This window comes from Bos indicus, chromosome 4 (assembly GCF_029378745.1).
Source record: "Bos indicus isolate NIAB-ARS_2022 breed Sahiwal x Tharparkar chromosome 4, NIAB-ARS_B.indTharparkar_mat_pri_1.0, whole genome shotgun sequence".
NCBI classification, from domain to species: Eukaryota; Metazoa; Chordata; class Mammalia; order Artiodactyla; family Bovidae; genus Bos; species Bos indicus.
In genome coordinates, this window is record NC_091763.1 from 47,003,931 (window position 1) to 47,028,287 (window position 24,357).

The 24,357-nt window shown below is 45.9% G+C and overlaps 1 protein-coding gene across 15 annotated transcripts in view; it reads right to left on the minus strand.

Annotated features, from left to right (window-relative positions):
- Window positions 1-10,205: 10,205 nt before the first annotated feature.
- Window positions 10,206-24,357, minus strand: part of ATXN7L1 (ataxin 7 like 1) — a 255,289-nt gene continuing 241,137 nt past the window's right edge. For 7 of the 15 annotated variants that reach the window (XM_070787732.1, XM_070787731.1, XM_070787727.1 and 4 more), the window contains 6 exons: window positions 22,687-22,808; window positions 20,916-21,221; window positions 17,525-18,464; window positions 16,731-16,796; window positions 14,697-14,771; window positions 10,206-12,764 (listed from right to left, as the gene is read on the minus strand). In XM_070787732.1, coding sequence (XP_070643833.1) covers window positions 12,723-12,764; window positions 14,697-14,771; window positions 16,731-16,796; window positions 17,525-18,464; window positions 20,916-21,221; window positions 22,687-22,808 — 1,551 coding nt within the window. In that variant the 3' untranslated portion in view covers window positions 10,206-12,722. The remainder of the gene's footprint in view (window positions 12,765-14,696; window positions 14,772-16,730; window positions 16,797-17,524; window positions 18,465-20,915; window positions 21,222-22,686; window positions 22,809-24,357) is intronic. The other 8 variants (XM_019958661.2, XM_070787729.1, XM_070787735.1 and 5 more) reach the window with 6 other exon arrangements.

The window sequence follows — 24,357 nt, forward strand, 5'->3', positions numbered from 1 at the left end:
AAGAGACTGATATAATTGCTTTGGGGGCCAGAGCACAAGGGTAGAGGGCTACCTCAGGCATCATAACTTTTTAATACTTTCCCAAGTGTTTCTAGAGCACACAATGACCAACTGACTGTCCTGGTTTGTGCAGAACCGTGTGTGTGTGGAGGCCCATGGCCATGAAGCTTTCAACCATAAAACTTGGAATGTCCCAGGTCAACTTACTATGTGCTCACTCCATTTATGGACCACTACACATAAAAAGCTTGATCTTTGGTGTTGCGGATGGACTTGTCAACCTGCCCGTAAACTTGGACTTAGAGCTCAGGGTTAGCGTGTCCGTTTGGGGGAGGGTATATATAAAAGGGATAGTGTGGGGACGTGAGTGGCCAGGGCAGAATGTGGGCTAACCCCTTCTCTCGATTTTCAGTGTCAACCAGGGACAAGTTATAGATGTCTCATCTAGGAGTTTTGATTGCTGTTGAAGAAAAGGGAGAAAACACGAAACCCACTTTCTGAGCATGTGTGTGGTGAGGCAGTATCCTGCAGGGGCCCCTGGAGCCAGACTGCCTCACTTTAAAACCCAGTTTTGGTCTTGGGCCAAACACCTAAATTCTCTGCCTCAGTTTCCCCAAGGACAGGATGGAGACAGTATATCTACCTCACAGAAGATGTCTTCAGGACTGAGTTAATATATGTAAAGCTCTTATAAAAACGATGCCAGGCATGTAGGAAGAGCTACATGAGTGTTAGCTATTATTATCTTAATAGTGTTGTTAAAATGAGAAGGCGGAAATCAGTACTATATATAGTCTACAACCTATGTCCACAGGAGTTCCTACTTCATTTCCTATTAGAAGTGTTTTTTTTTTAACCTTTCAGTTCTGTGTTGCAGCTTTAGATCTATAGATTCTTGGTTCTGTGTGTCAATGTGGGAGGAACTAAAGGTGTATCTACTATGCATTTAACATTTTTTATGCAAATATTAAGGGAAACATAATTTAGAACCTGATAATTTCATTTTCACCAAGTTGCTTTACTGGTGAGCTGGATTTTTAGAGTTAAAAAAAAAAAAAACCCACCAGAACATGGTCTAGTAGTGATATCAGATTGATTTTTGCATCAGGTGAGACGAACACAGGTGCCTGTTTTAGCTTTACAACTGTGATTTAATAGGGAAACAGGGTTCTGTGGAACTCAGGTCTCAAACTTACAGTCTTTGTGAAATGGTAACGCTCAATTATCTGTGATAGTGCCTCAGTTATCTACTCAGGAGCTTTCTTCATTCTTCAATGACCTAAAAAGAGCAAAAATGCTAAAAACATCTTGAAACAGTAATTTAAATTCATTTTACAAAACATGAAAATGTAGACTGTATCAACAGCGTGGCCACAGTACGAAGGGTCCCAAGGAGGAGATTGGGATAACTGGTGCTTTGGTATACTCTGTACAGTACTTCATCAAAAAATTTTTTTAAACTCTAAAATAGTTAAGATTCACAAGAAGTTGCAAAGTAGTACAAAGAGTTCCAGTGTATCCTCCTTCAGCTCCTCCCAATGATAATGTCTTATATAACCTTAGAACATTGTCTTTGTTAAACAAGGACATCAGCATTGATACAACACTGTTCACTCAGGTATAGACCTCATTCAGATCTCACCAGTTTTTACACAAATTCTTCTTTTTTTCTGTTCCGTTTCATTTGGGAGGCTACTTCTGCATTTCCAAATGTCATATTATACCCTAAGCCTAAATTTAGCCTCCAACACACCAACTAGCTCTTTTTAAGCTTTCATTAGGTCCATCGAATTGAGGCCCAGAACAGAACTTAGGAACAACATTCTTTGAGCTTCTAAATTATTTGTATAAGGATGACCTCAGAAGATCTGTTTACACAGCTTGCTTGAGGAGTTAAGGACCCTTTACCAAGAGGCTTCCTCATTTACTAACTGTGTGATCTTGATCAAATTACTTGACCTCTCAGTTACTGCAGTTTTCTCATCTGTGAAATGGGGGTAATAATCCTACCAACCTCATAGAATTATTGCAAGGATTAAATGGGAAAAGATGTGGAACACATAATCAGTAATATTATTAGTTCACCCCTCCTCCCCCTCCCACCACCACCTTCACCACTACCACCATCAGGGGAATTCCTGTCCTGTTAGCTGTTTTCTTGATGTCAGAGCAGTGCAGGTATGGCTTAGAGCTAGAAGTCTGCTCAGGGTACAGGCCAGAAGTCTCTACTCTCCTAGCAGTTGGCAGATGGCAAGGTGGCAGGAAGTGGTCTCTCATGGCTGGGATAGCAGCCAGGCGGCATACAATCCTGTCTTCCCCAGTTGGAACTGAGGACACATTTCTCAAAATAACACCCCTGCACTGACATCTGGAGAAGGCGATGGCACCCCACTCTAGTACTCTTGCCTGGAAAATCCCATGGACAGAGAGCCTGGTAGGCTGCAGTCCATGGGGTCGCTAGAGTCGGACACGACTGAAGCGACTTAGCAGCAGCAGCAGCACTGACATCAGACTTCAGGTGCTTTGTGGATTCTATGGGCTTTTGTGGGCTGTCCTGCAACCTAATCACCCTTGATTTTACATTTAAGTGGAGGAAAATATTAGGTTCCAAATGAAACACTTGGAGCACAGCCCACAGAGTGGGGACTGCTTATACAAGAAAGACAATTGCTTGGATATTATTTTGGAAACTAGGGCATCCACTTTGCCTCAGTGCCCTTTTCAAGCAGGAATAAGTTTAAAACAAAACTTAAAAATGGTAATAAATTGTTCATTTGAATGTTGGTTATTTCCAACCGATAGTAAATTCTCCTTGTTGGCCTGACTAATGGATTAGATTATTTCTTGTAGTTTAACGTGAATTGATATAGTATTGCTGGTCATGAGTATGTCTTCTGCATTGGCCAAGGTCACTGTACGCTGGAGCTGGCTTGCCCAGGCTCACGGGGGCTCATGTGCACTCCCCTTCCCCTTCAGCATTCGGAAAGGTCATACCGGTAGCTTGAATTCACTCACAGTGGGTGTGTTAACACCACAGAAATCAGCAAATGCTTCCTCTGCCACCCCTAAAGCTGGATGTTCAACATTTACCATCAGCACACCACTCTATCATTTAACTCAGTAAACATCTATTGTATGCCAACAGTATGCTTGCTACTGTTTTAGGATCCAAACAACACTGAGATCCTAAAGAACTGTGTTATTCAGTGTTGTTTGGATCCTAAAACAGTAGCAAGCATAGGCAGTGGCAACCCACTCCAGTACTCTTGCCTGGAAAATCCCATGGACGGAGGAGCCTGGTAGGCTGCAATCCATGGGGTCATGAAGAGTCGGACACGACTGAGCGACTTCACTTTCACTTTCACTTGGGAGGATCCTACAGATAAACTTGAAGTCCAAGGAAACATGAGATATAGATGTTTTTTGAATGAAAGAGCACCAGCATGTCAATGTAACTCATATGGTAATCCACGCCAAACTCTACCAGCACGAGATCACCTTTGGGAAAGTCCCTCTATGAAGGAGAATTGTTTTTAAAGCCATCCCTGGCATTCCATTTTCAGCCATCTCTAGGACAGTGTATTCCACAACTATTCACTGCCATCAACTGTATTTGATTACTTTGACCGCTTTTCTCTGGTCCTGATTCCAGTGTTTATAAGCTGCCAAACCCAGGGCCAAACACTACACTCTGGACACACAACAGTGAGATCATCTAATGGCTCCCATATATTTAATCATTGTGTGGGCGTCCTGACAATACACTTACCTAAAATTTAAAAATATCAAAGCAACACATACACACACAATTTTGTAACAAACTAAAATTCTACAATTTGTGATGAGAAGAGACAATCTTCTGCCTCATTTCATCCCCTATCCCACCCCAAGACAACTTTCTCTGTTGGACCAGTCTCTGTGGATCCTGAATCTTGGCTTCCAATTCAGTTTTTCCAGAAAATAACCCTTTAGTCACCTGCTAGGGGTGGAGAGAAAATAGCTACTTGGCTGCATGTGGGAGGTGAAGGGGTCTCGAGGGGTCTGACAACCTCATGTGAGATTTCAAGCCCCTCTTCCCTATCTTCAGCCCATTGTGCACCCCTCCGCTGAGGTGCCTACTGCTTCTCGAGGACCTGGGGAGAAAACGGGCTTATTAGTATTTTCCTCAAATCACTGCTAACTTTCTTCTTTCTGCAAAGACAATTATCGCTCCAAGTTTGCCCTTTACCTTTTCTGTGTGTAAACTTTTACATTTAAAAGTGCATGGTAAAATGAGCAAATCGTTAAGTACACAACCTGATAAATATTTCACCCATGATTACATTCAGGTCAAGATACAGAACATTTCTAGCATCAGAATCTTCCCCTGTGCCCCCAAAGGTAACATCTATTCTATAAATCTGTCTGTTGGTATTCATGGCTTTAATTCACCAAGGTTACTTTGAATGCCAATTCATTAATTAAAATGTTGAACAATGCTGGGCTCAGCATGGACCTGGCAGGAACATCCTCCAAGTGCTGGAAGGTGAGCCCTGCGGGAGGTACCCTGTCTAGCGTGTCCTCCAGCAGTCAGTCAGGAGCAGTGCTATGCATCTAGTCTAGATCCAAACCTTCTCGGTTTATTGGGCTGGACAGAAAAAACTTGTAAAAATTGCAAACAAGAGCAAAAACATGCATCTTATTCTTTCCAAAGGAAAAGCTCCAGAATCATGTTTTCCTCTCCATTTTCTTCCCTTCTATGAGGCTCTGCCTTCACCCTATTCCAACAATGTGCCAGAAATGTTACCCTCTCCCTGCGTCCCCCTACACTGTATCTGGGTTATTCAGGAACACTGGAGAGATTTGGGGCGGGGGGTAGAGGAAGGGGTTAGTGATAAGACCCGCTAGGAAATCAAACGGGGAAGTGAAGTGGGTGGAGAGAAAACGAAAACCCTAACACAGAGCACATGAGCGCCTACTTTCACAGTAGCTTCCCAGTGAGCAGCCAGCCCAGGTACCTGAAGATGCAAACGCTTTTGTGAGGCTGCTGCTGCTTTGACTAAAAATTTACTGGAGTGTTAAAAGGCAAAAGGTGCTACCCAGAAAAGTTACAGAATTTTTTAAAATTGAGAGACCTTTTCCAGTGTTAGTGACCTTAGATCAGATTTGTGATTTCAACTGTCACAACAAATGCAGCACCTCTGAACTACTGGCTTCCAGCATGATTCTGCAATGATTCAGACTTGTCTGGGACTGATTGGGTGTTAGAGGCGTTTAGCTTCTTTACACCTTCCTCATTTACTTTTTGAGTTGAATGGCTTATGAAGATGTAATAAAGAGAAAATAAACTTATTGAAATACATTCCTGGGAACTTCGCTCAGTGACATGGATACCTTAAACCTGATGTTCTGGAATAGTCCCAGATCAGAAAGCAAGAGATAATCCACTAGGCAAGTAGTTATTGACGAATGGGAAAAATCAAAAAGGAGAAAAAATACTGTAGTATTGTAAAATTCCAGAGACCTGAGTAAAGCAACTAGGATATGCACAGAACTGTAAAATACCTTTATGGAAATGTCTACAGTGGCTTAGGAAGAAACATCTGTAGGTGTTTATATCTACAGGAGGCAAGGAACTACAATGGAAAGAGAACCAGACAAGGGAGGACAGGCTTGCCCGTCAGCCCAGCTATGTGCTCTTGATACCTCATTTGACCTGTGTCTCAGTTTCCTCCCTTGCATTAGAGGGTCTTCAAGATTACTTCAGGACTTCCCTGGTGGCCCAGTGGTTGAGACTCTGCCTTGCAAGGCAGGGACACGAGTTCCATTCCTGGTGGGGGAACTAAGATCCCACATCCACAAAGCAACTAAGCCCAAGCACCAGAACTACTGAAGCCTGCAGGACACAACTACTGAGCCTGCACACTGTAGAGCGCACACTGCAAGGAAAGATGCTACATGATCCAAGACCCCAAGCAGTCAAGTAAATAAATTTTTAAAAGATTACTTCCTGTTTTCACATTGATTCTCCAAGCTTATGACTAATTTTGAGAGAGGCTTCTCAGAGTTCCAGGATGTCTAGGCTCCTTTCAGAATGAAGTTAGAAGTCACCCAGGCCAGATCAGTGACGGATAGCCAGTCACAGACAAAGCTCAGAACCAAGGCATAAATGATGTCTTTGGTGCTAGATGCACTACACTGACATTTTGTGCCTATGGATAATAAAATTATACCTTTATGTGCAATGTCAATGGGCTTCCTCTGTTTTTTTCCTCTTCTGTACAAAAATATTCACACTTTAGCCTGAGGCAAAACAAGAAATGTGCCACGGTTTGCCTGAGAGTGTTGACTCCAAGGAGCCTTCCTCTGCCCTTGGTGTGCTCAAACAGCTCTCCTAGACTGTCATCTCCATGTTAGGGCTGTGCTTTGATCAGGAATCATAAATATGCTGTCAATACTGTGTGGCAATCCAGTTTCATTAGTAACTATTTCATTCTCTCTTTACTCTTCCCAAACTTCTTTTGAGATCTCAGGCACACCTGGCTTGCCCATGGTCACTGAGAAAGTGGAAGCCATCAGATGGGTATTCTCTAATCTTGCCCAGCAGTGAATCTAGAAGCTGACTTCTTCCCCTTTTCCCTGGAGGAAGTGTCCCCCTGACTACTGTTAATTAAACAAAGAGGCCGTTAGACTGAGATGCTCTAATGCCCTAGGGGCCTATGTAAGCAAATCAGTACCTAAGTCTGTAAATGTCTCAAGGTTACAAAATCAAAATGCTAGGGACAATCAATCACAAATAGCCAACAAGGCTTTAAGCTATAGCCAATCAATACTTTCCTTCCACCCTTTCTTTATAAAACTCTCTCCCCAGCTCCTGTTGGTGGAGCTCCTAACCACTTCTGGTTTGGCGCTGCCTGACTCGAATCCCATTTTTGCACAGATAAGCTCTTAAAATTTGTAATATGCCTCGGCTGATCTTTGTGCACCACAAAAGCTAATACCTCCACATATGTTCAAATTCACTTTCCTCTTGCCTTTTCAAAAATGTCCCTTTAAAAAAAAAAATTGGAACTTCCCTAGCAGTTCAGTGGTTAAGACTTCACTTTCCAATGCAGGGGGTGTGGATTTGACTCCCTTTTAGGGAGCTGGAATCCCACATGCCTTGTGGCCAAAAAACAAAAACTAGAAACAGAAGCAGTATTGTAACAAATTCCATGACTTTGGAAAATGCTCCACATCAAAAAAATCTTTAAAAAAAAATCACCCCTTTTTTCTGCTTCTTCAACTTCTCCCTTCTATTGTCCCAGCCTCAGCAGCATATGAATCACAATCTGGACCCTTCTACTTTGAAAAACACAAGAAACAAAATCTAAACACTCCCTTGTGCCTTTTAACCTTCTTAAGACTTGTCTACACAACTGAATTTCCTTCAGTCCCCTGACACTTCCACTTCATCATACCTGCTTTGCTATGGTCACTCTATGTCCAAGTTGTAACCCTTAGAACATGTTGAGTATGAATTATTTGGAAAATGATGTAACTATGTTAGGTATCTTGAGAGGATATCATCTAGGATTTAGAGTGAGCCTTAAGTCCATGGACAGATGTCCTTATAAGAGAAAGGCCACAGGGAACTTGAAACCCAGGAGAATAGAGCAGAAAGCCATGTGAAGGAGGCACAGATGGGAGTGATGAGTCTACAAGCCAAGGAATGCCAAGGATTGTAAGCCATCGCTAGAAACCAGAAGAGGCTGGGAAGGAATCTCCCCCACAGCCTTTGAGGGAGTGCAACCCTGCTTGATTTTGAACTGCTGGTCATCAGAACTCTGAGAGAAAGAATTCATGTTCTTTTAGGCCACCAAGTTGTAGCAATTTGTTATGACAGACCTAGATTAATAGTCCCCAATGACCTCCATGTTGCAGTACCTCAGACTCAATACCGTCTCTCTCTTCCTTTTGCAACAGTAAACTCAGCTGACTCTTCCTTGCGTGAAGCATCCTATAGCCCTAGCTTCCAGGGAACTACTACCTGTTGGGTTCTCTCTCTTCTCTTTGTGAGTGCTTCCTCTTTGGGTTCTTTGTGAGCTTTTCTGTTCCCACCTAACCTCTAAATGCCTGCTCTTCTTCCCCTACATTCTCTCAAGTAATCACACATATACCTGTGGCTCTAAATATCATCTATATAACAAAGATTCCCAGATTGATGCCTCCAGCTTACCCCTGCTGAGAGCTCCCGTCATGTATATCTCATGCCTTCTTGACACAGCAGCTTAGCGGTTCCATGGTAATATCACACATGAACAAACGTAAACATGCAAAACATAATTCTTTATTTCCATGAAATGTTTCTTTTGCCCCCTCCCCAAATCCTGTTCTTCCTCTGGTTTTCTACTTCTGAAGAAATGGCATCTCCACCCAATACAATTGCTCTACCAGAAACCTGGGAGTCATTCTTTTCCTTACTCTTACATCCAATTCCTAAGCACGTCTCATCAATTTAACATGTAAAATGGATCTTGAATCCATTCACTTTTTTTAGTATATACTGTCACCATTCTGGAACCACATGAACACAATGTCTCACTGGGTATCTTGCAACAACTTCTGATGGATTCTCTACACAGCAGTTAGAGATCCTTCAACAGATCAGATCACATCATACCCTTATGTAAAACCCTTCAAAGGATTCCCATTGAACTGAGCACAGAAATCTAAACTATGAGGCCTTTTGTGACCTTGCCACACCTTCTGTGCATCCTTTCCTTGCTCTGCCCACCCCTTTCCCTGTTCTGTCTTCCTTAGTCTTCAAGAATCTACCAGACTTTTCCCACTGTGGCCCAGCTCTGCCTGGGATTATCTCCCTGACACCGTCTTTCAGCTCACTTTCTCACAGGCAACTCCCTGATTGCAAACCACCCCCTCAATCCATTTTACATTGGTTTCTCCTGTTATTCTCTATCATAGAACTCAAATCTTTCTACCATTTGCCACAATCAGTAATTAGGCATTCCATCATGTATTTATGTACCGTCTGCCCTACCTGGGTGCCTTCAGAAAGCATCTGGGTCTGTATCTGTTTCTCATCACTGAGCAGAGTGCCTAGCTCAGAGGCAGCCACAAAAGGGATGCTCCATAAATATCTGTTGAATGAACTCTCTTCTACACCTTAAATGTGGGTTCTAGCAGGAAGGCTCGTCTGGTGAGGACACATACACCCAGAAGAATAAAAAGCAATACCCTAAATTTACATTTTATGAAAACCCAAAGACATTGATTTACAAACATATAAATTATTTTATTTACAAAGCCATGTTACAAAAAAAAAAAAAAAAAAAAAGCAAAAGCAAAAAAAAAAAAAATACAATCGCTCACTGGAGAATGTCTCCAGGCCTGGTGCTGCACCACGGCAGTATCAATAGATACATGTTTGTTCTTTCCTTTTTAAAACTGTAAGCCATAGAATTTACTATTTACACCTACTTTAGACATTTATTCTGCTTACAATATCACAGGCATGGAATGAATTCTATCTGATAGTGCTAATACATAAAGGTGCGGGACAAAGAAGGAAAATACTTAGTGTTACAAAATATGGATCATAGAAAAGAAACCCACTCCACAAGTGTGGTATTTGTTTAGAATGTTTGGACATGCTTTCTTCAAAATTTCTGGAAAAGGTTCTAAAATTGGTAGTAGGAAAGGACAAATGAGCAGGTGCAAATTCTCCTCTGTGCAACAACAGTTATTGAATATACCCCATGACTGACCAGCTACATAAAACCCACAGAGTTTTGTTAAAGTGCCATGGGCTGACAGCATAACAAAATAGAAGGTGTAAATAGAAAATTTCTTTTTTTCCTTTTTTAAAACAAGAGTTCACTGAGAATCAGCAATAATAGAATATGCTGTATAAACTATTCTCTACAAAGGTTGATCAGCATTATTTACAATTGGTACATTGATACAAAAGAAGGCATACAAGTTATCCAGGTCGCTTTTTTTTTTTATGGCTGACAGGTCTATGCATTGCGTTACGCTTTAACAACCAGAGCTTTCGAGCCTCTATGGCTGGCGACAAGTCACAAGATCTTCAGGCAGATGGGGGTGTGTGCAGTCAAGGGGCTAGGAGAGAGGGCTGAGTGGGGTGTGCAGAACAGAAGTACCCAAAGGATATTCCCCCAATAATGCTTTATAGGCTGGTCCAGTTGAACTCCATCCAAACAAACTGAAAGAAAACCTTTTATTTGCATTCCATTTTTCAAGCTGTGAGTTTTGAATACATCATTATAAAGTAAACCTGTAGCTGACTGTGAAGGAAGAAACACCGTGGGTTTTCCCTTTTTGCTCAGTTTCCAGAAATGTCCTCACCTTGGTCAGAGCCAGTCTTTCACCAAGTAAGCAGCATTCAGTGGGGAGCCTCTTTATTCCAGCTTGCAATTCAAGATGTAGAGAGCTAAAATGTTTAAAATCCATTGAATTGCTCCTTTAGTCCCTGTCGAGACATTATTTCTCAGAAGCAGCCACTTAATCTCTCAACCTTTGTTTTCCCTCTTGAGTGTAAGAGTTTGTAAATCAGAGGGTTATTTTGTTGCTGAGATTTTTTTGTTTTCACTCCTGCAAGTATTACAACTCAAAATAAATTATTTAAAAAAAAAACAACAGACTTCTAAAACTGAACGAGACGAAAATTGTGCAAAAATAACAAAGATATGTACATACTTTTCAGTCTGAAGAAATGTACAATAAAAACATAATTCAAAGAACATTTTAAAAATATAAACATTGCTTCAACTTTCCTAAGTTTCATATTGTTTCTGAAACTATTCTGGTCAGTTAGCTCTGTAATATAGTAAAACATAAATTATTACAAAATTAACACTATAAAAATTTACTTTAAGAATATCTTCTAAACTTTTTTCAAAGGGTCTAACCTTGTTTATAATTTCTTAAACATTTATAAGTCTTAAAATCTGCCTTAACCTTTTTTTTTTTTTAAAAGAAAAAGTAACAATCTTCCCTTCAATTTGCAGTCTTTTTTTCCCAAGATGGAAATAAACCAGCATATAAGTGCACTTTTAACACTGTAGAAATAAAAATGAATTCATCTGAACTAATGTCCTAGTACCTAATATCAACTCCTGATTTTTAAAAAAATCATTTTATATTAAAAACTTTAGTAATCCTATTAAGAAACACTGTCAGTGCAATTCCATTGATGCAAATCACTCCGTTTGCCTCCCGTCTTTGCAAAATCCAATCATATGGTGAAATTTAACAGTAGTCTGATCTTTGGGTTTGGAGGGAATGGGAAAGAAAACTTGAGGGTAGGGATGAGGGTTTACATCCAGCGGCAAAACTGGCATTCATATCTGACTTACGGATGAAGCAAAAACTCCTAGTATCTCTTCCATTATACTGTACACAAAGTTACATGATTCATAGCACAGAACACCTATTTTTATATGGGGAATTCCTTTCCTGATTACAATTCCCAATTAGAGCTTATGGTATTGTTTCTTTCAGAACTCCAGTGTGAACAGTTTTGTAGCTGCAGGCCTCTGGCTTCTCCCTTCTGGCTCTTCTCCATAAGTGGTGGCCTTACCATTCTTTCCTGGGTGGCTTGTTGGAATGGGGGCCTCTGGCCAAGGGCATCGTGGTGGGTGGGCAATGCTAGTATTTATTCTCAACAGGGGTTTGGCAATTAACCCTCCATAGCAGTTTTCCCTCAAGCCCTTTCTTCTGGCCCTGCTTTTCTCCTCGTCAAACCCCAGAGGGCAGCTTGAGAACTTCCACAGCCCTGGGTACCATTCCTCCTCCTGAGTGGCTTCCTGAGGTCTTGTGCCCCTTTCCCTGGAATTCTTCCCCCCAGTGACTTGCTCGGCTTTGTGCCCTTGGACACGGTGCTCTGGGAGGGATTGTGTAGCATGGAGGCCTAACAAGCTCAGATGATCACAGTTACCCAATTTCCACCATCTTTTGAGGATGTCTTTTCCTACCCCCACACCATTCTTCCTGCAACCCTGTAGGTCTGTTCCTGCCCCTGTCCCTAACCCAGTACATCTGTGAGCTGCACAGTGGTACTGAGTGAGCCCCATCATTAAATGCTGCTGTTCTCAACTCTGCATCTGGTTCCTGCTATTCTGCTTCCCTAGAAACCTGATGGGGACACTTGGCCCGCCCTCCAGCTCTCTGCTCCCCAAACACAGGCTGCTCCCCAGCAAAGCTCCTCCCCCATCAACACGCTGTCCAGAGGGGAGGTACGAGAGCCTGTTCCTCTGATGGCCAGTGGGGACCCAGAGAGTGGCAGGCAGGACGGGACGGGAGGGAAAGATGGAAGAACTCAAGGAAAGGAGCACTGAACGTGCTCAAGTTCAAGAGTTTCAGATGAGGCCAACCAGGAACAGACATTCTGCAATGTCTGCTCTTGTGGCTGGAGCAAAATGATGCAGTAGCAGCATCAGAAGCTAGATGAGTGACTCCAAACTTGGAAGAAGGTATACACATGGCAAATGAAAGAACGGAAACAAAACACTGGTACTTGTTTTCTGTAAATCTCAAATTCACGTTCTTTTGCCTTTTTTTCCTCAAAACTAAAAATTGGTCAATTAAAAAAAGAAGAAAGGCCAGAGCCACAGGTAGGGCACAGGAAACAGACTCTCCCCCACTGCCCACTCCCCTCCCTCTTCTGGCTGGGGTGGGGTCCCGTGGCCAGGCATTGGTTTGGAATTGGCTTCAGAGTCTTGTTATGGAAGAGTCCTTATCCTGCCCGTTCTGTTTGTGTTCTTCTAGGAAAGAAAAGAAAAAAGAAAAAGCTTGTTTCAAAAACATACATTTGGGGTTACCTACAAGAGTTCAAAAAGATAGCCTCATTTCCTCATCTATAATAAAAAGGACACCATGCCACTTCCTGCATTCAGCAAAAGCCAGCTGTGATGAGCAAATGAGGTGACTGAAGTAAAGGACTCGGTAAATGGAAGGTAGCCACAAAGATCCCAGCTGTGGAGGAAAGCACAGGAACAAATCCTGGAGATTAACGGGGCTCCTCTCCAGGAGGGAGGACCAGGATAGCTGATCTGTCTTCATTTTTGTTTTGTTTTTCTGTCCATCTTTTCCTAACTAACCCCCAGAGAGCATGGAGAATTACCCAAGGAAGAAGTATAGTGCTGGGTTAGGCATAAAGGCTTTGAATATACAGGTTTGGTTCAAGTTCCTTCACCTTCATCTGCAAAATGACATTTTGTCCCCAACATGACCAGTTTGTTAGAAGGTTGAAACGTATGTAACGTATGTGAGGGGCAGAGCACGGCATCTACAGAGGAAGAGCTCAACAAAAGAGAGGTGTTGGTGTTATTGCTACATTCAGTTAGGCTGTCTGTTAAACCCAGCTGTGGGTTTCCAGCTGGTGTGCCTGGAGCTGGTGAAGGCACAGGTGCCTGCGAAGGGTCAAAGTGGAGTCTCCAGGCACACCTTGCAACCCGTTCAGGAGGCCTGCTATCAACAGGCAGATTCCTGGGGCCCTTCCTTCACCCTAGCACAAAGGATGGGCTGCAGGTGCTCAGTGCAAACCCCACCACAAGTGACTCAAACTGGTGGAGATGCACTCCCTGATCTGAGGATACAAAACTGTTCCCTATTAACCTTCACCCACACTCCACCCAAGGTTTGTGGGGAAAGACCAAAGGCCAAAGTACAGAAAAACACTGTAATTTTGTATCTGACACATATGGCACTTCTAAGACAATGTAATAGCCATACACATATTTTTTCCCATCATGTACAACCCTTCCTGGCCTCCCCAGGACGTGCACACAGTCCACTGGAGAAAATCACATCTACACTGTTTACACACCTCAAGTTTATAAAAAAAAAACCTCTTAAATCTACCCTGAACAGTTCCACCATGAAACCACATCCTGAAACCACATAGCTACAGCTCATCAGAAGCCTCGAGAAAGTGCTGACCAATGTCTGCCAAGAGTAAGGCCTGTTAGTCAACAGCATCTTATTTAACTTTCACAGCGACCTCAGAAGGTAGGTGTCGATTTTGCCATTTAACATATGAAAAACCTGAGACTCAGAGAAGTAATCCGCCCAACATCATGCAACTGCTAACAGTAAATGGAGAAGGCAATGGCAACCCACTCCAGTACTTTGCCTGGAAAATCCCATGGGTAGATACGTAGGCTGCAGTCCATGGGGTCGTGAAGACTCAGACACAACTGATCGACTTCACTTTCACTTTTCACTTTCATGCATTGGAGAAGGAAATGGCAACCCACTACAGTGTTCTTGCCTGGAGAATCCCAGGGACGGGGAAGCCTGGTGGGCTGTCGTCTATGGGGTTGCACAGAGTCGGACACGACTGAAGCGACTTGGCAGCAGCAGCATTAGCAGCTAACAGTAAAAGCTAGCATTTGTGTGTTAGGGCTCAGGCATTTTGTAGAGGCTTTATGTCAATAAATTAATTTAATCCTCACAAAAGCCACATGAGATAGGGGTCATAATGAGCCCATCTTACAGACGAGGAAACTCAAGCACAGAGAAATGAGGTAACTTGCCCAAAGGCACACAACCAATTACCAGAAGGCCTAGTTTTAGACTCCGGGCAGCCATTTTCTTTACCGGAGATGAGATGTGAACCAGGGTCTGACCCCACAGCCCACGTTCTTTCCACCCTGCTGAAGACCCTATGGACTTCTGCCCCCCCAGTAACTTACCGGTCGGCTGTGTCCTGGGCTGGATATGCTTGAAGGACTGGATTGTGACAAAGCTAGGCTGCTATTTTTCCCAACCTGAAAGACACCAGTGAAGCCTTCCTCAGACACGGGCGTCAGCTGGGGACAGACTCCCGGATACTACGAGTCGCGAGGGGAGAGGAGGAGGCTTCATGGCACCTCGCAGACCCTCCTCCTGTGGTGTGGAACTCGTGTTTCCACCTTAAACGTCAGAGAAAACGGGATGTTTCAGGGGGCCTCCACCACGCCCCTCTCATCCCAGAGGGAAAACAGGGGAACTCTCAAGCCGTTTCCCAGATGTGCAGACTGCAAGTTTTCTGGAGGATGCCCAGTTTTCCCACCTATGACTGCAGTTCCTGACCCATCTCGTCTCAGGCCCAGACTCCGTTGGACTGGCTGAGAATGAATGCCTGCGTCTTTTCTAAGTTTTCCCAGCACACTCCACGTCGTTAAGAAATACGGCAAGAGGCACAGCTTAAGCCCAGGCCTTCCTAACTTCCCGCCGGGGCGTGTGGGCGTGGCCGTCGTGCTCGCGGTGGGCGGCGTCCTCAGGGGAGGAGCTCCGCGCTACTCGCCTTTTCATAGACACCTGCCTTACCTTCGCAGTCTTGTTTTTTTGTTCAATTTAGTATCTCCGTGGCAAATTCTGGGGCCTTACAACTACCAGATACAATTAAATAGATCCCCTATTGGTCCCCAAAGCATATTTTACCTTGAATTTCTCACCCTCATGCCACGTCTTGCCCAGTCTCCTGAGAGATTCCAAAGGCCTAAGATTTCCCCAAGGGCTTCCCGAAGGGCTTTCCCCAACACCTGGAAACCACCGGTGGTGACCCTGGACAAAGCCTTTTCTTAATGGCCTGGTGACAAGCACCCAGACATCAGCTGCAATAGAGAACCAACACTGACTAGCTCCAAGGCAGCCATTACATTCATCCACTCTTTTTGATTTCCCTCCTGATGAGCACTCTCTCTGATGGAGGCTTGTCTGCTCCTTTCACCACTGGTTTTGACTAATTCAGCATGCTTACAAAACATTTCATATGGTCCTGCATCAAAGAATCAACAGTGCCACATTTACTCAAGACAGAGGCACTCCACCCATACAGAGGTACTCCATCAATAGAGACAGAGATGAAAAGTCCCGACTCCAGAGGCAAACCGCCTGGGTGTAAATCCCAGCCCTAACTTACTCACTGTGTGACTTTGGGCACATTATTTAACCTTCCTGTGCTTGGTTTACTCATCTGTAAAATGGGGGTAATAACAGGTGAAGATTAAATGAATATATGAAGGGCTTGGACCAGAGCCCAGGCCATTAAGTAAAAGTTAGCTGCTAGAACTTCATTGAAAACAGGTGGCACTATAGCCTTGCTGCTCAGTTTGTGGCCAGCACACCAGGGCAGCAGCACTGCCTGGTGTCTGTTAGAAATGCAGACTCTCAGGATCCACCCCAGACCTGTGGATTCAGAATGTGCACTTTATTGAGAATCCCCTGGTGATTCATGTGCACATTCAAGTTTAAGAAGCCCTGGATCTGCCCTCCATCCTGAGACCTGGAGGTGGCATGGGCGAGCAGTTATTAGTTTCAGGGTGGGGGTGCCCGGTGGGTTCTGGTCCCTCTCCTCAGCATCCCTGCAACTGCAGATGAGTGCAATTGTCTGGGCCCTAATGAGAGGACCTATGTACCCCTTGCAAACGTGGCCTTGGGTTGCAGCTAGTCTGGCCCTTGAGATCCAAAATTGCTTTTCTCCCATGTTTGCTTGTGTTTTGTGAATCCCCCTCAAGAGTTTCTCTTCATGAGGTTTTAACAAGTCTCACACAAAGATGATGAAAACCATGAAAACATCTTTTAAACAACTGCCTCGCATGCCTCCAAAACCCTCACTCCCAGGCAGGGCTGGAGCCTGTTGAATTCTGTCAGCCTGGGGCTGCTGGTACAGTCCATGCACACTGTCCTGCGAGGTCCCTCCCACTGGACTCAGCTCGCAGAGGCCCCAGGCAGCCCCTCCCTACCTGTGCTCCTTCCTCTACACACAAATGACACCGGAGTTGGGCGGGAGGGTTTCCTAAACAGCAATCCTGGCCAGAGAAGAATGGGGAGACTTGAGGATGAGAACAGGGCTCCAGGGAAAAAACATGTGTTCTTCATGGACCACATCCCATTCCCCCAAGCTTCCCTCACGACACCCTCATCTGTGTGTAGTGGCCTGGAACACTTCTGTGCCAGGTGGTGTGAGCTGCAGTGTTGCTTCAGGAAGTAAAGAGTTATCTTAGGAGTAGGGAGCCTGGTAAAGTGAGAAGCACAGCACCCCACCCCACCAGGTGGGACCCAGGTCATTATGTATCCTGCTAGGCCCCGGGTTCTTCCTAAGGGGATGCCAATAGATCAAACTGCTTGGCAACAGAACTCTTCAGTGAAATCATCCAGACTGACAATAGAGCGAGGTGGGGAGCTCAGAATCTCTCTGTGCCTTAGTCTGCTCATCTATAAAGTGGTGATTACAACAGCGTCAACTGTGCTGGGCTATTGTGAGGATTAAATGAGGTGATACTCATACAGGACTCGGAACAGCACCTAGCACGTAGTGGATACTGTACAAAGTGTCTGTTACATAAACTTCTCTCAGAGCAAGGGGTGGAATCACCTAGACGGAGATCAAGGAGGGGACTCATGCTTGTGTTACCTGTCTGGGCCACCTGTTTGGACCACTTGGCTAAGCAGGGGTGGGGGGAGGGGGCGCTGCCCGGTTCCCCAACCCCCCTCCCTGGGCAGTGCCAGGAGGCTCCTGGAAGGACGGGCCCCTTACCTGCCGAGAGGAGGTGCTGTTAACGGGATCGGGCACCGGAGCAAGAAGGCTGGGCGGGTTCTTTCTGTGAACGCTATTCATTCCAGGCATTTTAGTGATTTTACAGGCTTTGCTACTAGAACTTGAGTTCTTACGCTTTTTTCCTTCTGATTTGTCAAAAGAGAGGGGCAGAGAAGACACAGCATTGTGTGAGGCCAGAGAGAGGTCCCCTGCAAGGGTGGGCACAGAGAGGGGACAGGAGTCACTGCTGCCGCCCCCAGAGCCCACGTGTCTCACTAGGTCCGTGGGGCCGCCAGGCAGCGAGGTCCGTCCTGAGGGCTCCAGTTTGGCACTGAGTGGGCTCACCCCATTGTTTGAGTTGTGCACAGACAGACTGTTATAGGGAGGGGCCGCCTGATAGGAGTTCAAAGCAGAACTGGCATTCAAAACACAGTTCTTTTTGTGGGGCCCTGACAATGGGGAGGCGAGGGATGTCTGCAGGGGTAATGAGGAGGAAGAGGAGGAAGTCGAAGACTGCGGCTTCCTCTTTTTGTTACTTGGAGACTCGTCGCTACGGGCGGACAGGTCTTTGACTTTTGAGGATTTGCTGGTTTTGGTTTTGGATGGCTTGTGGGATGGGGAAGCGATGACGGCTGGTATCGGGGACACGGCGGGTGGGGCCTTGAAGGTTGAGTCCATGATGCTGAGGGTTGCGGCCACATGAGGGAAAGCTGTGGTGTGTGACATGAGGGCGCTCGGGTCCGGCGATGTCACAAAAGCTGCATTTGAGAGCATGGCTGATGTCATTATGTAAGAAGAGGTGAGTCTCGAGCTGATGGGAGCTGAAGGAAGATACACAGCACTGGGGTTGCTGAAAGGCTGTAAAACGGATGCTGGAACAGGGGTGGTGAGGTGGGCTGCTGGCGAGGGCATGGGGCTATCTGCCGCAGGAGGGATCTTCCTAAACGTGAGAGAAGAGTGAAAGAGAAACAGTGAGAAATAGGCTTCGCATTGCTCCAGAAGCTCGATTAAGTGTGAGCATCAGGGCTACAGAGAAAACCCTGGTGGAAACCAGACTATGGAAAATGAAGCCTTGAAGGATGGCGGAATCTGATTTATGGCCCTTCCCTATGGTTTCCCCCATTGCAACATCCGGCAAGCTAGTTTTAATCACTTTCAGGTTTTCAGATCCTTTTCTCCATGCTTGGCTATTGGATAATGGCTGATTTGGGTTCCCGAATAAAAGGCGAATGTTAATTAGAATAGAAATTGCCCCCACAGTATCCCCGTTTTCTTGCCCCTGGCAGTGATGAAGGTGATTTTTAATGAGAGGTGGTCATTTCACACTTAGGTCCTGGCTTGAAGAAGGGTGAGGACGGGGCTGTGCCACCTGCACATGGGGGCCAGAGCATCCCCCCCGTGCCCCTGCAGCCTCTGCCCCTCCCAGCCTCCACACCCTGCTCTTGACTGGAGTCACCCCTCTCCTCACAGGCCAGTCTGCCCCTGCATGTGCTGTCTACAGTCTCTGGTTACCCTGTAGAGAGGCACTTCTACATTTGTTCCTCTTCACCTTGCTCTGCCTCCCCACTCACTCAGGAGCTATCACTGGGGTATGGCTGTTCTTCAGCAGGTCTTCCTGTCCCTGGGTTAAGAAATAGGGAAGGTAGAGGAATCCTCACAGATCCAGAGAAGGGGATCAGGAATTTCTAGTTTGTTCTGAAAGTAAATGCAGGAGAACACATGAATGGGGGGTCCTTCCTGAAAGCTGGAGTGGGGGTACCTGGGAAAAAACTCTCTGCCTCCTACACTCTGTGGAGCCCAGGCCAGCACCAGGTAGAGGGTCGCCCTGGGAGTCTCCCCACAAACTCCATCTTTTGACTCATGATGGAAACAGTTTCTGCTTCCAAGCTGTTGCCTTGGTTCATGTTGCTACTACTCTGGGGACCAGGAGGAGCGTGGGGGTTTGGGGTCACCATGTCTCTGACTTTTCAGGAAAGGATACAGACCTCAAGAGAGAGGAAACTCATCTCAGGAGCCAGGTGCATATTTTCAAACAGGTTCTTTCCTGTTTCTCACCTTGCTCACCCCTCCCTGTTTCTACTGGAAGTCATTTTCCATGTAGCTGGGGCTCCCCAGAAATTAGGAACTAGCTCTGCCTCTTGGAAAGCAGCACTTGAAGGCGGGCAGGTGTGAGACAGTGCCTCCCTTCAGCAGCAGGACAAGGCAGGGAACTCTGGAAAGAGGCCCCGCTGAGGAGGACACGCCTCTCCTAGCCCTGCTCTCTCCGAGGATTCCGTTTTCTGCCTGCAATTTGGTAAGGCCCATGGCGTCCATCTCTAGGGTGGAATCCAGGGGGATCCTTGAATACACAAGTGCAGTGTCCTCGAAATCATCAGACTGAGATCCAATATAGGAGAAAAATGTTGCCAAACTCAGAGTGGCCATAATGGTGTTTGAAAAACCTATTTTCTCTCAAGCCTAAAGAGGGGAAAAGATGCTGTCAACACTAAACAAGGGCTCCATTAATAGTACTTGTTGCAATGAATGAATGACTGAATGAATGGATGGATGGGTGGATGGTGGATGGGTGAGCGGATGAATTCTCAGCAGCAATACAACAAAGCATGCCAGCCAAGGACTCCCATAAATCAGATGAGAAAGGCCTAAACACACCCTTAGAACTGTCTGGCACTGCACCACCCCTCTCTAACAGCACCAGGGCCCATTTCTCAGAGGGTGCAATGTCCGCACACCACATCGTCTCTGCTGGCTGCCGCCTCCTGTGGTTCTCCAGGCATCCCACTCAATCTTTCCTTCACTCAAGTTTTGTACCAGCTAAAATATGGGTAGGAGTCCATATGGGCAGGGTTCTGGCAGTTACTTGTAATAAAAAGTTATTTACAAATACCAGATGGCTCATTTAGACAGGGCCCCAATCGATGACCATAAGCGGGATCCATCTGAGCATCCTGATCCGGTATTTCCCCATTACAGAGTCTACACTGAGGTTTCAGCCTGTGCTGACCAGAGCTGAAGTCCTCAGCCTGCTGACAGTCCTGGCTGACACTCAGCACTGGGATGGGTGCTATTTTTCTGCATACTTCCTACTTCTTCCCTTCCTCCCCCCACTCATCTTAAGTGGACAGCAGAGGCAGGAGGGGCAAAGGGGCAGGGGGCAAAGCAGGGTGAGGGGCATGTGGCAGCTCACTGTCCCTGGGAACCACTTCCCCCACGCTAGACAGTTCATGTGCTTTTCAGGTGCCAAATGGCAGTGGATTTCACTTGGTGGGCTGTGTCCCAGTTGCAGCTTTGCACGCTGGCCTAGGGAAGTCCCATACAAAAGCCCCCAGATGCGAATAAATTACAGTGCCCATCCTCCCCTGCCGGCTGGCACGGAGATCCAGATGCTGACCTGGCTGAAAGAGAATACTGTGTTGGCGTCTCCTGATGCAGAGTTAAATGCTTGTTAAAGAAAAAAGAGTCTTGGCCGTTCCTTTTCTTCCTAATGTCTTCCACGCCCCCATCGGCTGCCATCCCTCCAGGTTCGGGCCCGTCGGGGCCTGGGGTTTGGGCAGCGAGGTTGAGAGGGCAGCGGGGTGCTACGCTCTCCAGAGTTGACACCCAGGCAGCCCCAATGTTGCTCAGTGACAGCAGATTTGTTAGGCAAGTCCTGAAAAGGGGGGAGGGACCTGATGCCCTGTGGCTCGGGTTTCTGTGCCTGAGGAGGAAAGGAATATGGACTTGAGCTGACAGGACACCAGGCAGCGAAATACAGATCAACACATTCCTTCCACGTGTCCGGGACTAACACTTCCACAACACAGGAGAGCACAGAGCTGCAGGTCACCAGGGCCAGCTGCCATGCTGGGGGACCCGCGCACAGGGTTCAGTCACCCGACACCAGGAATATGGGAACCCCGCATGCAGCCCGTCGGGTGCCGCTCAGAAAGGACACAGGTAGAAAATGGGTGCCCTTGAGACACACTGGGCAGTCACTTAAGTGAGAAGAAACCATCAGCTTCTCTTGTGGCCCTTTCCTACTTCACAGGAAGTGTCAGTGTGTCGTCCTAAGTCTGCTCGGAGAGCTTACAGCATGCTCGGTGGGGCTTGCTTCTAGATGTTCTGGAAGCTCTCAGGGTGTCGTGGTGAATAGGGGCTGAGGGGCCATCACTGGGAGAGAGGAGGCGACCTGGGAGCAGGCAGGTTTCGAATGCTCTTCCCATCCTACCCTAGTACCTAGTACTGTTTCTCGGGAATGCCTTCCCAGCCTTTCCTGGGCTTCGCTGAGCAGGCTGAAGGGTTCGATGTTGGCTTTCCTGGACTGTCTGGGCCTAGAGCTGAGGAATCCTCGATTCTACAGATTATGAGATCTTAAAAGCTCACCTTTGCAGGAGCAGGGGGGCTGGAGATCGCCAGGGGGTCAGCCTGGCATTACCAAGTGTCCAGAATGGCAGTTCCTTAGGTGCTGTGCTTTGAGAGGACCTAGCGTGTCACTCTGTACAACAGCATTGTATTTCCCTAAGTCAAGAAGGCTTTTTCCCTTTTTATAAATCTATTAAAATGTAAATACAGAGAGGTGTTGGAGAATAAAAAGACCATAGAGAAATGGAACATAAGTTCAGTTTGGGGTACAGAAAAGTATGTAGAGAGGTGAGGAGAGAGTCCTAGGGAGGTGGGAAGGGCCAAAGACAAGCTTAACCAACTTGGCAACATGGTCCTGGATCTGCCCTGTTGGCCACGCTGTGTAGTTTTTCATAGGACATTAAACAATTACAAATTGGTCAATAACGATTACGAAAGTTTCAGTATCCATATCTAGCATTAACATTACAAACAGAAGGATATTCTTAATATCATTAGATAGTCTTAGTTACGGCAAAAAAGGCCCTTTAACACTGTTAAATAAACAAGGTCTTATCTAATACCTTTCCATTTAGTTAGAAGATTACCAACACAAAAGTCATCTCCAAAGAAGATAAAACATACCACACATCGTAGTTGTCTCTGAAAAACTACAGGCAAGCCACCAAGAGGGGCTGACGTTCAGGAATTGATCATGAATTCTGATTTCAGAATCATTTCATTCAATAAAAAAGCCAACTAGGGACATTCATTTAGAAAACTGGGCTCAGAGGGTTGTGGGGCAGCTCAAATCTCATATTGCACAAAAACTGCTTACTTACTTCCACATCTGTGAATTCAAGTGTTTTTCTACCATGGAGTTTAGTGCGACTCGAAAACGATCCCATCTTCTATCAAACACATAGTACCCTCGTCCCATGAGGCGACTCCCAAATGAGCAAAACTGTGAGGGGAAAAAAACCACATTTTAAACTTGGATTACAGGTTAATACGCTAATACAAGCCACACAGAGACAAATAACATTTACATAAAAACACACAGGGGTATAGTTTTCCTCAAAATAAAGAAGCAAATAGTACCGAAGCCAAAAATATTTCTGTGTGAGCTCCCAGATTTTCTGCAGAACCTCACAGGGTGAGTCAACAATAGTGACATTCAATCGTCTGTGGCACTGAGGGTTACCTTCTCCGTCCCGGGGACTGAGCCAGCACTTTCAGTTGAAAAAATAAACAAACCAACAGCAACAGTAGCCAGGACACTTTTTCAGCACCATGGGCCGGTCATATCAGCCATCTTCTCAAGGAAGCTGGGCTTCCCTGCTTCCCATCACAGGAATGGCAACAGCTGGTTCTAAGGTTCTCCTGTTGACAGATCATACCTTTCCCATCTGTTGTCAACAGAGCCACTTCCCTTCCAGCTGGGCTGAACCCCTTCCTCTCCTGGTGTCAGCCTCATCTCCCCTCCCATTAGCACTGCCAGGCTGCCTGGGACATGGCCACTGCCGCTGAGCTCTCTGCTGCTGCTTCTCTGGGCTGTGTCCAGTTCTCCCCTCCCTCAGAGCCTGAACGAAGACTCACCTTCCAGTCACCTTTCTCTGACTTACCTTGCCACTCTGAACTCCCACAAACCCCTATACACACTTCAGTACCTTCCACCTGGGAACAGCTATGTGGCTGTTCTGTGTGACACTGAATGCTTCTGTGGCGGTCTTGATGACTGCAAGTGTCTAAAGGCCACAGACCCCCACTCCTTCTTACTCCTCAGTATGAGGCTAGTAGGGATTTAGGCTAAAGGATGGACTATAGAGATAAGGTCCTACACAAAGTGTTCAGAGTGAACTCACACTTTGAACACAGGGCTGAAACATGAGCAGTTAGACGGTTAATAAATGTCATTTGATGATGATGTTAGGACACCCAGAAGGCCAGCAGACAGAAATGCAAGAAGGTGACATTTGGCTGGTCAGAGCTCAGGCAAGTTTGCAAGTGACTCTATAACTCAAATGCAGCTCCTCTCCCTCCCCCAGGCCTCTCCCGGCAGCTCCCTGGCCTCCGTCCCAGACACAGTGCTGGGCTGGCACTCATTCCACAAACGCTTCCTGGAACCAGTCTTTGGAACAGTTCTCAGGAGGAAATGCAAGACCTTCCCTTTGTTTTGTTTCTGCTTATGTTTGGGGGTCGGTGGGCGGGGGTTGCACTAAAATCTTGCCACCCATCAAATCTGGTATTCCTGATGAAAAACTCTTTTCCGCACATTAAGTGCTTACTGGCCAAGCCAGAAAACATACAAAGGGAGTTCTCCCACATGGAAGCTGGTCCCCAGCAGAATATAGGCACTGGTCCAGGTCCAGACATCTTTTCTTCCTTCGTCTCCTTGCTAAAGACACCCCAAACGAGGGTTCATTACAAAAACTGATTTAATGTATCAGTTGGCCATGAAAGAAAGGACAAAGCAAAGAAACAAATCCATGGCCTTTCCATTTAAATCAGCA